The sequence below is a fragment of the Poecilia reticulata genome, chromosome 19 (assembly GCF_904066995.2).
Source record: "Poecilia reticulata chromosome 19, P_reticulata-male-v2, whole genome shotgun sequence".
Classification (NCBI taxonomy): Eukaryota; Metazoa; Chordata; class Actinopteri; order Cyprinodontiformes; family Poeciliidae; genus Poecilia; species Poecilia reticulata.
In genome coordinates this window covers 10667001-10682357 of record NC_088848.1, presented here as the reverse complement: position 1 = coordinate 10682357, position 15357 = coordinate 10667001, and the positions used below count along the sequence as shown (strand labels likewise).

Sequence of the window (15357 nt, the reverse complement as noted above, 5' to 3'; positions counted from 1 at the left end):
AGTGCTCCAACATCCCATATGAAATAATTAAAACTCAACTCTGACCGTCATATCTATGCTTACGTACTGTGAATGTGTCTCGATGGTAGCGTTGAATACAACCGGACTAACTTGGATGCCGTCGTTAACCATTTTTACTGTCTCATACTGTCGAGACTCTTTACAGAGAACCCGGATATATCTTCAGAAAGACAATGCAGGTTGTTGTCGGGCTACAATTCTGTCCAGCTACAGCAATGAATCATCAGGTTTTTAAAAGTAAAAAGTAGAAAATGGGCTAAATGAATTAAAAAAAAAGTTATTCTCGTTCTATTTAGTTTTATGGTGCGGAGGCCAGTTTGTGGAATTAAGATAATGCATTTACAAAAAATATCTACATTTTCTTTCTTTTCCTTCTCCTACTGCTGAAATGCACTTTTTAAGGTAAGCATGTACTCTATAGAGTTTTTAACCTTCATACAATTTTTTTTTTTGCATTCATTATAATGATACATATGTAAGCCAGAAAAGATAATACACGACATGTTCAGAAATGGGATGTTCAGAGTTGCCGTGGAGACTGCTTCTTCAGTCTCACCTCTCTTAGGTCTCCATCACCTGCCTCATCTTCTCACTTTCTTTGTCCTGATGCCTCTTACACCTTCTTTTCAACTCTTATTGTCCATGATTCTTTTCCTCTTTCTATTCAATTTCCCCCCCAAAAAAGACCTTTTGTCAACTTATGTAACATAGGACATTATCTCAATACAGTACAGAGCAAATTAAATTACTGTGTAAAAAAAAAATGGATCGATAAGAACATTGTCGTGATCCGTATTTCTATGTGTTTATTTTTCGAGTTTCTGTGTGATCCTGTTTCCCGTTAGTCCTGTCCCTGCGTCTTTCCCCGTTGATTGTCTCCCAGGTGTGTCTCGTTCCCGTGATTGCCCGTGTGTATTTAGTCTCACCTGTTGTCTGTGTTCTTCGTCGGGTCCTTGTCTATTGATGTCGTCTGTTCCCGTTGATGCCTGTTTCCCCGTGCTGTTTCTCTGTTTGGATCATTATCATTAAATTCATCATTGTTTCATCACATCCTGGGTCTACCTGTGTCCACTTCCTCACCGCAACCTATCAGCTCATGACAAACATAAAGATTATCTTTCAAATCACATTCGTACTCATCTGCTCCCTTTGTTTTTTCTTTTCTAACACATCCTTATACATTGTAACACATAGTAGGCTATTTTACTATAGATAAGCCACAGCGGATTATGTGACTTTAAAGACTTTTTATACGGTGTTTAATGCTGAATTCTGACTAATTATTTTTTTCAGGAAAGAAATCATTTTTGTAAGTCTCTCACACTTTTTTATTTTTTATCATTAAACTACAGCAGAGCCCCAAGTCTCAACTGCACACGTTTGGTAAGAAAATAAAACATTCACAGCCGTTCCTCTGTTTCTCCGACAGTCTCAGAAGCAGAATATTGATCTCACGAGGCAAGCAAAGTTCGCCTCCACTCCGGCATTCGCCCTCTTTGTGACTCTGAAGAATGTCGTGTGTAAGATTGGCGAGGATGCAGAGGTGCTCATGTCCCTGTATGATCCAGTGGAGTCAAAGTTTATCAGGTATCCCATAGGTTTACATGGTTACAGATTTCTCCTCTGTCTTTCGTTTCCTCTTCTAATTTATGTGCGCAGTCCTTGTCAAAACAGCATCAGATGAGCCCTGCAGTCGAAGGATTTACTTTTTTTTTTTTTTTTTTTTTAGGGATTTGACATCAAAGTTGTGTGATTAGAGGAGCTCAGTGAGACATTTCTTTTTGCATTTATCATCAGTCCTACATTTTTGGCAACTGTAATGCATAATTTGGTAGTCATTGCTAAACCCAAGATAAGGATCCCTTGGGAAATGTTATATGGAAACTTGATCCCCCCCCATGCCAAATTAATCTTTGCAGATCAAAAAAACAAAACAAAACAAAAAACACTGGCCGATGTGTAGCCTGTTTCTTGAAATGGTAAAACTCTGACCCATATTTTTTTCTAAAACTGACTCCTAAGAGTAAATTACAATATTTCTACATTTATGCATGTAGGAAATGTTATATTTTCATGTTGAAGTGCTCCATTTTACATGAGCCATTCAAACACTATTTTACACCCTGCTTTGTATCGTTACAGACCAATACAAAGCGGTGGATAATTGTAAAGTGGTAGTAAAACTCATCTGAAAAGTGTACCTTGAATTTGTTTTCAGACTCTCTTTCTCTTGATCCTCTAAAGTAAAATCCAGTTAAATCAGCTGCCTTTACTTAGTTTGAAAATGAAGTGTGCAATTTAATCTCAGAATAAATTCAATGGTCCTGTGCAGTTTTAGTTGGAGAAATAAAGCTGCACATCACCCTGAATGTGCCTTCTGGATGGTGAAATATTTCGATGGCAGCCTCATCCTATTGGGATGCTTTTCTTCAGCAGTGACAAGACAGATGAATGGAGAGAAATAGAGGGAGATATTTAAAGAGAACCTGTTAAAGGCAACCAAAGATATGACTAGAGCTGAGGTAAATGTTTTTCAGCAGGACTGTGACAATTACAATTGGCAAAGTCAAAGTAACACTGTCCACTCAGTCCGACTCAGTTTGAGCTCATTTGCCAAAAAGAACATGTCAGGATTTCGATCTCCAGAAATTTCAAAGCTGGTAGCTGGCATATCTTAAAATATTTTGTCTAAAAAGAGGTTCAGTGTATGGACTTGACGGGGCTTACCACTAAATTTTTAGGTTTTTATTTGAACCATTTTCTTTCTATTTTACCATTATCCACTTCTTTGTGATGTTTTTTTTTCCATTATTAAAACCGCAGTAAAATCCATTGAAACTCAACCATGCATACTTTTGCAAAACACTTTGCTTCTCAAAAATAGTGTTAAGCTCTTGAAAGTATGAGTTTCCTTTGGAGGGAAGATTGGAAATGTTGTTTTTTATTACTATTTTTCTCGTCTCGCTCACAGTGAGAACTACCTGGTGAAATGGTCGAGCTCCGGCCTGGTGAAAGACATCGACCAGCTTCATAACCTGCGGGCGGTTTTTACGGTGAGTGTGTTTGGCTGTGTGAACGTTGGTTATTTTGTGTGTGTGCGCGTGTGTGTGTCCGTCCATGTGCTCGCCCGACTGTAGTTCTGTTTATTCAGCCATGTTATGAGGCAATTGGGAGCCTCTCTGCAGAGAGCCTGTGTTTGTTAAGCTCTCTCAGTAAGATCAAGACTTGCTATATGTATTTTCTGAGGCAGTCGCCTCTGTCTAATGGAAGCCCAACTGCAGCAGCGTCGGTGTGCATGCGCTGAAAGCAACTCTGCTGGTTTTGGTCGACACCCCTCAAAGGAAACACATTTTTCGCCACATTCTCAAAAGTAGCTGAAATCACTTTTTGCTGAAATGTTTGGCTGTTTTACAACGGTATGAGCACTTTTGGAAGTTAAATTAATTGATCTGTGATCAAGCTCAAACATTTATATGCATTTCTCTCACGTCGACGTATAGAAGTCATTCTGCTGAGACTCTTAATGCGAGGCATCATCTGCCTTTAATGCTTTATTGAAATGTTCTTCCTCTGTAGGACTTGGGCAGTGAAGATTTAAAGAGAGAGAAGATCAGTTTTGTGTGTCAGATTGTCAGAGTGGGACGTATGGAGCTGCGGGACAACAACACCAAGAAGCTGACTTCAGGCCTGAGAAGACCCTTTGGAGTAGCAGGTAAACTGAAGCTACATGATATCTGTCAGATTCAGCATTTTATGCAACACCATGTGTGTTCAATGTGAGCAACGTGAGCTTGTGTAAGATTTTGTCCAACTGACTAAATATTACATTAGCATGAAAAACAGCACTATAACACTTGGAAATCCCTAGCCAAAAATGATTGCACACCATATATTCCTTTGCACACGCTGATATTATGATGACTATATTGTGGAGACCTAATTGAAGTAATAAAAAAACGCAGTTTAAAACTCAGAACAATGGCTTTTCTCTACTTATTGTGTTGAGTCTCTGTACCATTAATAAGCTATGTCTAGCTAACTTTTTCTCCCACTAATGTAAAGATATAGGGAGATTCTGTATATTAAGACTTTTTAAGCCCTAATCAAAAAGAATTACACTACAGTTAACAATGTTTAAATTGATAGGAACTGGTATTTAGTGTCCCTTTGGATTAAAATACGTTTGTTAGTTTATAAACTACTGAATGCCTTAGCACCGAAGTACATTAAAGATCGGTTGTTGCCTGATTAACCTTTCAGACCAGTCGGGTCTTCTGGTTCTATTCTGCACAGAATCAGAACCAAACATGAAGATGCAGTGCTCAGTTCTATTCCGAAACTAACTTTCAGGAAAGACTGAATTAAATCAGGCTAAAAACCCCATTTGCTTAGAGCTGCCTTTGGCAACTGGAACATCATAAAGTGTTGTCTGTCTTTCAACCTGTCATTGTGTTCCCACTGCAATGTGATGTTTTTGCTCATTTGTTGTTTTTTTCCCCACTTCTCATTATGTAAATCAGAACTTGTCAGCTTCTTGTACCAGAGCTGCCAACATATAGAACAAGAAAAGAGAGTGCCTCTGTGGTCCAGAATCAGGGAGTTTGCTTAATAACAAACATAACTGAATGCGCAGTTCCTACTTTGCTGTCTTTAAGTTTAGCTGGCAGGGAAATCTGAAGACAGGCGATGTTTGGGCCGCAAGGTCACCGAGTCTGGAAGGCTCTTGGTTCTGCTTCGGTTTGCTTGGATGTGTTGGTGATTCCTCACGTTGGCAATCAGCCCATAAAGCAATGATTGATTATCTTATGTTTTCTACCACACTCTTTTAGTGTAGAGAGAGAGAGAGAGACCAAGAAGAGCTGTTATTGTAGCAGTTCTTTATTGGGTGTGCTGTGCACTATGTGTCTTTTTAACCTCATTGTGAATAATTTGTGTGGTGCCTTCGGTCCCTGCCTGACTCAATACATATTTTTGGCTAAAATTCAGAGACCTTGCTGAAGTAGAGAGAAAAGAATTTTATATATATATATATATATATATATATATATAATTTTTTTTATCACTTGTTGGCAAACCTCCAGGTGTATAGTAAACTAATTAGATTGGCGCCTAGCCCACAGTTGTCCAACAGAGAAAATTATGTCTCTCTTTCAGTGTTTCCCCCCCTTCTCTTCTCCTCCCCAGTTCCTCTTGAAGGGAAGGTAAATGACAGGCTGATTTATTGGTGGCCTATCTTTAGACAACATTATTACAACTGTGCACAGCATGAAGATTTCTTTCTGTTTTAATAGCTGTGCCTTGCTATGCCATTAGTTATAAAAGCTTTATGTACATGTCCAGTAGCCTCTTGGGTAGTGGAGTAAATGTGAGGTCATCCTAGCGTCGTTTCTTATTCACATCATCTGTAAGCTGCACAGACGTCAATAATGCCCCCCCTGTTCTCTGTAAAATACTGAGGGCTTTTTCAGGCTCTGCTAAAAGCAATGGTTTTCTTAATGCATCTCTTGTTGTGGAATCGGGGGAGACGTCTCTGTAGCTGTGTGACATCAGTCCACTTGATTTTGTACGACATTGTCGAAAGTGCAGCTTGACCTTTGCGTCATTTCTGTACTTTTCATTCCTCCGTAGAAGGCTCTCCAGAAAACACTTCACAGGACAAGCAGGTCAAACTTATACACCAGGTAAATGGAGTCCAAAATGGTCCAAACTGAATTTGAATCAGTCGTTGATCTCATTCCACTACATACTGTCCAGCTAAGACAGTAATGTAGATCTGACTGCATTGAGACGACGCAGTCAAATTTCAACTGATTGGACCGATTTGTCTGTGACGCAGAAACGTCTCATTCTGAGCAAACATGCGGCGACAGGGGCCAGTCAGAATCCTCCAGCCGAGCAGCAAAAAAAACAATAAAACTCTGTTCGATTACAACTGTCTGTGGGAGAGAAGACAAAAAGTAAACAATGTTAATAGGAGAAATGGATTCGTCAACGACTTTGTCCAAGAACGAGAGACAAAAAGCACAGAAGTGCTGAGCCAAGAGTGCTTTCTAAAGAAGATTAAAACAGAGAGTACATACTGCCTGTTGGAACAATAACTTTGTTAGTGATACTGTTCAGGAAGCAGACACTGGAATAAACCCACCTACAAAAAAACAAAAAAAGAGAGTACACACATTCTGGCAACAATAACTTTGTCAGTAACTCTTCTCCAGGACTTATCTAAACCCAGATGCACAGGGCTGGTAGTGCTTTCTATGGGAAACGGAAATCAAAAGGAGCAAGCATTTGTAACTGGAACAATAGCTACTGTCCAGAAAGAGACGAATCAAGAGTACATTTTATTGTGATTAAAATCACAGAGACTATCCTCTGGCAATGCCTCTGTCCAGGAAAGACAAACTAAACACAGACAGACACATGGTCACAGGAGTACTTCCTATGGAAAAATAACAAATACATATAGGTAGCAAATGTTCAGTCAGTTATTTTGGCAGAAGTAACTGTATAATGTTACAGTTCTTCAGGTCATAGAACGCCGACTTTGTGACTGCCTTAGTGGCTCTGAAGGTTCAGGTCAAAGTCCATTACTACGTTTAACTGAAGTCCTAAAAGGGGTGCGGGTTTTAATGTTTTTTAAAATCTTATTTAATCTTTTTTTTTTTTTTTTTTCAAAATCTCTTTCTCACCGTTTCTTCAATGTCACATGCTGTTTTTATTTTAATTATGTAAAGCACTTTGAAATGCCTTCCTGCTGAAATGTGCTATACAAATAAAATTTGATTGATTAATTGATATAATTTGATCTTCTCAGAAAAGTAACACATGCATACAAAAAGGCAGAGAACAAGAAGTACTTTCTGTTGGACAAGAAACCAAAGCCGGTACACACAGTTCATTGCAGCAGTAGCTCAATCAATTTTGTTCAGGAGAAAGAATCGGCAAAAAAAAAAGAAAAAAAAAAGGTGCATGTTCAATTGGAAAGGCAGCAAAATGTCCCAATAGTTCATTTCTTTCTCACGGCAAAGTCGTTTTTGTGGTAAGTGTTTTGTAAGTAATTCGAGATCACCTATGGGTGCTTTTTCCTCCCCACGCAGACTTACAGTGCAACTATCGCTATCTTACATGCCTATGGTACCTCATCCTCGCCTTAAAAGTTTCCAAACCTCTTTCTTTTTGTTTGTTTTTACAGTAATGGATGTTACAGACATCATAACAGGCAAAATGGACGACGAGGACAAGCAGCACTTCATCCCATTCCAGCCGTAAGAGCTTTTTGCCACAAACATTGATTTGCTTTTAATTTAATTGTTTATATATGTGTAAAATCTTAAAGTTTTAGTGGTTGCATTTACATGTTTCTCTCAAATTTTGAATCTTTGACACCAGGTGTTGTAAGATCTCCCAAATCCCATTATAATTAAGGTAATCTTGTTAACTGCCACTGTTTTTGTGGGATTGTGTCCAGAGAAATCTTTTTACTTGATGGTTGAATAATTTATGACCAAATTAGATTTTTAGTCACTGAATAAAACTCCTGGTGCCACAAAGTATTATTGTATATGTTCACTATGTGAAAGACCTAGTTGCAGTAATAATGTGGGCTACAGTAATCTCCACAGGAATGGTAATGGAGTTCTAGAAAAGCATTTTGTGATCTCCACGGTAACTGGGATCATCCTTGACAGGTTGCCAGTAAAGCTTAGAAGTAGCAGAGAAATATAGCCTTTTATTGAAAAGTTATTTTTATGTTGCTTTTTTCTTTTATTACAGCTGTGCTAAATGTGTTTTTATTTTAAATAGTTGCTATTTCATTTATTTCTTTACTTGCTCAAATTTACATGGACCAGTGCTAGAGTCATTAAAAGTAGTTTAATTTAACAATCAAACCTACAAAAACAATGATTTGTGGGTACAGATGGGCTAGCGAACAAAAGTTGGCAACTGGTTAAATGTTACCATGAGCTAAAAAAAACTTGGGTAACATGGTAAACTGCATTGGACAGTGTTTTCTCTTTAGAATCATGACATCGGCCACTGTCCAAGTATTTACTGTAAAATGTGAAGTTAAAGTTTGAACAAAATATACAAAATGTTTGACTAGCAGTTCTGAACTTCACATTGCTAAAAAAAAAAAAACAAACCTTAGTTGATTTGTACCTTTATAATGTTCATAGCAAAGCAGCAAGAACCTACTCCTTCTTCTTCAAAAATGTGACTTGCTATTATACTGCATATTTCTGAGATTGATCCATGGTTGCAAGCAAATATTACGTAGACACTGCGCTCCCTAACTGTTATTTCTACGGTCTGCTTTTCTAACCAACCATTTATTTAAAAAACACACGCAAAAAAAACAAAACAGTAATCCAGTTGAAAAGGTTATATTCACAGAAATTCATTGCATGAATATATAAATACGTGCTGATGTATTGTATTGTGATTTGTTTCTAACTTCTGAAGGACTGCATTAATGTCCATTAATGTCAAGATGAGGTGAAAACCAACATAGAGAGATGTCTTCAGTCTCAGGCCTAAATGACAGCATTCACTGTTGTGTTTCCATTCCAACATGAGCACTTCTTCTCTTCCATTCTGTTTTCTGGCTTCATGAGAATCTTATAAACTACATAGCCCATCTCTTAGCATTTTTAACACATTGGGGGAGGACAGACTGTGCATGAAGCATGTAATGTACAAAGTGGCAAAGAAGAATAATAACAGACATTAAGTAACTAAAAAGTGTACGTAATTAGCAATTATAATAAACCTAAAGTGTAATTGTAACATACTGCGATCACACTACTAACGTATAAAATATGTAATGCCAATTAATAAATATACTTAAAATACATTCTAAATATATTTTAAACAAAATTCAACCACAATAATAGTACACTCAAAATATACTAATCAAGCATTTTTATATTGCATGAAAAGCTATATGCTCAAAGTATACCAAGTTTAACTTTAGTTGTTCCAAAAAAGTACGTGAAAGTACACTTAGTACACGTTACCTTGTGCTTTAATACAATTTAAATACTATTAAAACACACTAAGCACAAATTAGTTGTTCCAAAATGTCACCCTTCAAATTAACTAATCCTAAACGAACTCGAAGTATACTCATGATTAATCTGACTTAAAGTATGCTCAAGTATGCTGAAATTTAACATACTTAGTATTTATTTTTCACCAGGAGTCTTCCTCCCTATATTAAATGTTCTCTATCTCTACCCATTCTGCTGACTGTTTACTGCTAACAAGTGACTTTATTGCTGTCGTACTATCCACATCACTCCTCGGTGTGTGTCTCTTTTTCTCCCTCTCGTTCACCTCGCTTCTCTTCTCCCTCCCGTCAATTTGTTCACCTCTTCTGAACCCATTCCTCCTCTATCTTTCTTCTTCCGTCTTTTTTGCTCCTCCCCGTGGTGTTTGCCCGTTGTGTATGTACTGCAGGCTGGCGTTGGATGATGCCATTCGCCACAAGCAGCTGAACATCTCCCGTTTTTCACCCAGGGTGGCAGGGGAGAACGACTTCCTGCAGACGGTCATCAACAAAGTTATCACCGCCAAAGAAGTCAATCACAAAGGCCAAGGTACAGTGAAAAGTTTACACGCACCCACCCGCACGCACGCACGCACACACACACACACACACTCCTACTGCAAAATGTAAGTTTTATTGGTTTTGTCATTTTCTAGCTAAAACTGGAATCCTTGACATGAACTAGTTACAGGTTTATAATGATAATTAGTCCTATCTTATAACCTGGGTAGACGTATTATTTAGTGAAAATAATTATTTTGTGAAAATTAATTTTATAGAGCGTGGAAGTTATAATGAGGGATTCACTTGATTTGCTTGGTAAAGATGATGAAGTGTTGTTTTTTTTAAATTTTTGCTGTGATTTAGTTGAAGGAGAAAGATCCGTTATTATGAAGGACATTGCGAATGAGGGCCATAACCCACAAATTTTGTCTTTACAGGTATTCCATACAAACTGAATGGAAGCACTGGCAGCAATCACCTCACAGCTGCCAGTGAACTTTGTTCAATTAAATTATCCTCTATACATAGAGAACCATTTCACAGCAAAAAATTAAAAAGCCAAGGGCTTTGCAACAACCATTTGACTGCATGCTATAAGCTCTGCATTGCAGAATCAGGATGCAGATACAGTTCAGCATAATCTGCTAGTTTTGTTTGAGCAGGTACCTTTTGTTTTTGTTTATATTAACTTCACCTGCGCACAGCCACAGTCAACAGGCTTTCGTCTTTGAAGGGCAACGTCAGAAAGCTTTTTTTCCCCAGAACTTTAAGTTTGTAATCTACTGAATCCGAAACAACTATCTGCTCTCAAATGTTGTAGGTAAGGCATCAATCACTAAATTCACAGCGATAACATAATGTCCTAAGTTGATTATGTTGTATGTGGGGTAAACTTGAGAATTTAAATAGTCTCTTGTCTGTCTCTGGCGTTTGCGTGGAAGTCCTCATATACTTATGTGTTAAGTATAAACAGAGAACTACCGGAGGGTATGAAACAGTTTGTACCAACTTGTATTATTATTTGTTTTATAATCTGCCAATTAGCATTCTGTTATTGACTGCTGTCCCCTCAGTTTATGCCTAGAAGTTTTACAGCCTTTGGTGGTTTGAGTCATTACTGTGAGAAATGAAAAGTTTGAAACATTCTTTGTGAAAAGTGCTTCCAGACAGAGGTTTGGATATTGTATGTGTGTTTTTTTTTTTCTTTTTTCTGTTTGTTTTTGTTCCATAGATATTCCAGAATGACTTTAGTTCTCAAAGTCAATCAAATATTGCAAATGAAGTCCCTGCAGATACATGTTTTTTGTTATTTAAAGCAGGATGTATGTAGAAGTATTTTTTTGTATCAATGCTCATGAAATGACTTTAAAAATGGACAGCGAATGCTCCTCAATATTCCATGTCCTGTGCAAGAGATTTAAAAAAAAAAAAAAAAAAAAGACTGCTCATATTAACTTTAACATATGCGTATTTAAACTGTAAAACATTGTTGCGAATCTCCTGTGAGCACAAGCCCACTTCGGCGATGTTGAGTCATTTCTTGGTGGAGCTGCCTAAGCTATCTCAGGGATCCGGACCGCAGGAAGGAAGGGGCTTCCCCTCTTCAAGTCTCCGCTGTATTGTCATGCCCAATGAAATGGTGCTCTGATAAATGTTAGGTCTGCTCTGACCCGCACTGAGGGAAGAACAGCAGAGAGAGCTGATAGCAGCTGTTTCAGTCATGCTGGCATATCAAAGGGGTTTCCAGCTTCACCAGTCAGGGATGTGTCACTCATAACAACACAGACTCTGCAAAGTAAAAGGGAATAAAGCAGCTGGCTTTTGTGGGCTTCTTCAGTCATACCCATCTTTTCATGTCTATCTTTGAACTCAACTTAAAACACGCACGCACGCACGCACGCACGCACACACACACACACACACACACTTTCTCATGTCTCGAGTTATATTATTATATTTCTCTAATCAAATTTCTTCTGATAGACTCTGTTTAGCGTCTTGCCCTACAGCTGCTACATATCACACTGACAATTGTCAGTGGAAATTAGTGGAAGAAATCTGTTTTTTTTTAGCCTTTTCCTGGGGGAACGTCTTCTATCCTCTCACTATCTTATCTCAGCTACGTCTTTGCCTGTTTTGATTGCATTATCAGGTCTTTGGGTGACTCTGAAGCGACTTCCAGGAGACATCCATCAGATAAGGAAGGACTTCCCTCACCTGGTGGATCGATCGACGGCTGTGGCTCGAAAGATGGGCTTCCCCGAGATAATCATGCCAGGTTCAGTATTCTGAAAATAACCATTTTCATTTGAATGACTTTTTTCTTTTTGTGCATCAGTTGTGCTGTAACAAAGAATATTAAGAATTGAAAGAAAGTGTATGCTGTTTTTAAATGTTAAGTTTTTTTCCAATAAACAAACATTTTATGTCACTATATACACTGAAAACAATGGATTTTCTCATCTTTGTTTCCTGCAGGTGACGTCCGAAACGACATCTACGTGACTCTGGTTCAGGGGGATTTCGACAAGGGGAGTAAGACGACACCCAAAAACGTTGAGGTGACCATGTCCGTTTACGATGAAGACGGCAAGAAACTGGAGGTACTTTTCCAACTTTCTGTGCTTTCTTTGGGTTGAACTCTATAACCAGTTGCTTTCTCAAACATTCTGATTTGGCAGACTTTTTTTTTTTTTTAAATCTCACTCAGCACATTAGTGTGCCTAACTGGCCTCCCATAAAGTTCATCCTATAAATGTGATGAACAGCCCATACTGCCCATCCCTGTTGCCTGTTGGCCATGATGAAATGCAATGTCATTGACTTTGATTGAGTTGCTTAAAATTCACCTCACCACCATCCTGAGCCACGTGCAGAATCGAGCTTTTAGAGAAACTGTTTAGCTTTGGCGTTTTATTTAGTTAGATTTTTTTTTTTTTTCTCGGTTAAAATTGGCCTTTTTCTGGTGAAGTTTATATATTATGGATGTTTGAAAATAATTTTTAAATTGAATATGCACTCTTGAAAAACTGCAGCCAACTCAGAAAAAATAAAGAAACGTATTATGATACTGAAGAGTATAATCTGTGTGGCACTACTGTCTTGAAAAATCAGCGATATATCAGGTCAGGAAGCTATGAACTATATTACATGCTCTTCTTCTTTCAAAGTGAAATATGGAATTGGTGTGCAGCGTCATATCACAGGTGTCTAACTTGCATTTAGTGTCTACAAATTAAGCTAAAATAAGCACAAAAAAAAGTACAACAGAGGCTGTTAATTTGCCAAGTTGCAGTACGTAAGATAAACTTGCATCTCTCGGTTTTTCTCTCTACCTTTTACATCTTGTGCAAACGCAGCAGGGTCTGATGTCCTAATGAAGGTTTTGTTTCATCTAAAGTCGCAGTGACCTCTTTTCTCTCATGTTTAATTACTGACGATCCCTGTTGACTCCGCTTCTTGCGCTGCATCATCCACAAATTAATGGAGGATGAGCGGAGAGCAGCTGGATATGAGAAACCAGTGGGAGGAAGTGGGGCAGCGAGTCCATAACTGGAGTGTTTGCTGACATTTAAGAGAAGCCTAACTTTAAATGGTATTTTATGATCTTCAAATGAAAAAAAATATTTGTAAGGCATAAGAATGTAATCACAAACCAAAGCAAAATATTCCCATGGGAGGTATAAATCATTTTTAAAAGTGTCGTAGGGAAACAAATACTACCCAACATGAAATTTAATCCTACGTTTAAATAAATGTACTCAACTAGATGTAGTTGAATGTTGTCAGTGTTAGAATATGCTATCTATTATCATAAAGGCTGAATTTTTTAAGGCTTGCAACAAAACTTTATGAGGAACACCAATAAGCTGAAGGGGCTGTAAGCCATCATTCCTTGTTCCAAAGAATCTAAGTTCTTTAATGTTTTTGTAACATTTGGAGCTGCGGCTTAAAATAATCTTATTTAAATGTAATTAAGGTACCGTACCCTATTACAGTGATGTAAGCACTGGTGCAATTGGAGTAGGAGTGAATTTAAGTAATTTGAGATGACAGATTTCTGGTTTTAATGAGTCTTCCTGCAAACACTGAATCAGGAGAGAGCTTTGTTACCCTTGGCTGCACCTATTATACTCATTAGTTTTAAATTGAGAAGCCTTTTCAATGATTTGTCGCAGCATGCTGAGGAAGTAAAAGGATTGCTGCTGATGACGCTTAAAATTAACCTCGATTCAGTGCAAATTACTGACCTCTGTCATTTATAGAAGTGCATCACTTGACTAATTAGTTAATATATATAATAATCCTATTACCAAAGAACACAGATGTAACATTTTTGTTTGATTTTTCCAGTTGAATTCATTGTAATTAGTCTTAAAAGCAGATGCTCTAAAGCTATTGGTTCATCACTCCCTTTGTGGTTTAAGAATCATTTTGTGTATACCTGTGGTATAATAGCATAAACGCAAGTTATTACACAACAGTCTTCGTTGCTAGACTGCTTTTTAGAATAATGATGAGTAACAACACTCAACATAGCATTACTAGGTATTTGATACTCTCGCATGCCCACGTTAGGCCAGGCTGCCAAAGATATTTTTGAGCCTTGTAGCTCTAACGTGGCGTGTATAACATACAGCTATGTAATAACTGGAAGATTTATGCAACAGTGTGGAAAAGATTTGATAAATTGGGAGCACCTGACATACATTTTGAATCATTTGGTTAATAATTTTGCGACTGCTTTTGGGCATTGCAGTTTTGGTATTTGTTGCTTTCTTTGCGGTTCTCCGCATACGCCTCATCTTTTCATATTCCTCTGTCCTTTCTGCGCGTCTCTTCCGGCCTCTGGACGACGTCATTCTTCCTCTTTTTCAGAAAGGCTTTGTGACATGCAGGACTGGCCAGTGACACCTTGACTTATGAGCACACCTCCAGTTTCAGCAGCCACTTCTCTAAGATATGATGCTGTCAGGAACCCTGGCCACTTAGTGAAGGGGGAGATTTGAGAGATATAGCACCTGACCCCACCTCCCCTGTATTTGCTCAGCACAGCTGGGGGACACGGGGTCTGTTATTCCTCATAATTGCCAGCTGTCAGAAAGCATTAGTGTAGGAGTACTTCAGCAGTGTTACACTAGCAGGCCTGGGGAGTCAGCTGGGAGGAAAGAGGTAGGCTGGCAACAGATGGATGGAAAACAAGGCATGTCTGCCTCCCGCTGTCACTCCATCCTTCATACCAACTTCCCTACTGGGGCTTGTAGTTTTCTTTTCCCCTCCACAGCCTGACCTGTTGTAAAAACTGAAGAGCACCCAGTAGGAAGGAGCGGTTTTAAAGAGTGGTCCATCTGCAGCAGCTGGTCTGTTTTTTTTTTTTTTTTCCTGTGCCCATTGTCTCTTAGTTTCGCTGCACGGGAGCGCTAGCAGCTCTTTCTTTTTTTTAAATAATTAATTTCTAATTTATTTCTTCCACGGTACTGTCATGAGATTGGCAGCTACCACACAGGTGCTCATGCGTAAAGTACATCCAGACTTTTAAAGGCCATTCTGTTAGATTAAGGCTTTCTGCTTGAGGGAGTGCATTTTATGAAATAAGAGGTAGTCAATTTTCCACAAGGAGGGAGCCAATGTGGAAATGTTTCAGCCGAGTTATAGTAGATCAATTAATCACCTATACTTAACTATATTAACTGCTTATGAAAAGTACTAACCCTGTTGGATATTTGATCCTTTTCATTGTTCAGTAAAAATTTGCTTGACATTAAAGGTTTTTGCACAATTTC

At 38.2% G+C, this 15357-nt stretch overlaps 1 protein-coding gene across 2 annotated transcripts in view; it reads left to right on the top strand.

The window, feature by feature from the left end:
* dock1 (dedicator of cytokinesis 1) overlaps positions 1–15357 on the top strand; it is a 204575-nt gene that overhangs the window by 29921 nt on the left and 159297 nt on the right. Inside the window, exons 8-14 of one of the 2 annotated variants that reach the window (XM_081601109.1) lie at positions 1451–1608; positions 2993–3074; positions 3598–3733; positions 7214–7286; positions 9481–9620; positions 11727–11852; positions 12053–12177. In XM_081601109.1, coding sequence (XP_081457235.1) covers positions 1451–1608; positions 2993–3074; positions 3598–3733; positions 7214–7286; positions 9481–9620; positions 11727–11852; positions 12053–12177 — 840 coding nt within the window. The remainder of the gene's footprint in view (positions 1–1450; positions 1609–2992; positions 3075–3597; positions 3734–7213; positions 7287–9480; positions 9621–11726; positions 11853–12052; positions 12178–15357) is intronic. The other variant, XM_081601110.1, reaches the window with a different exon arrangement.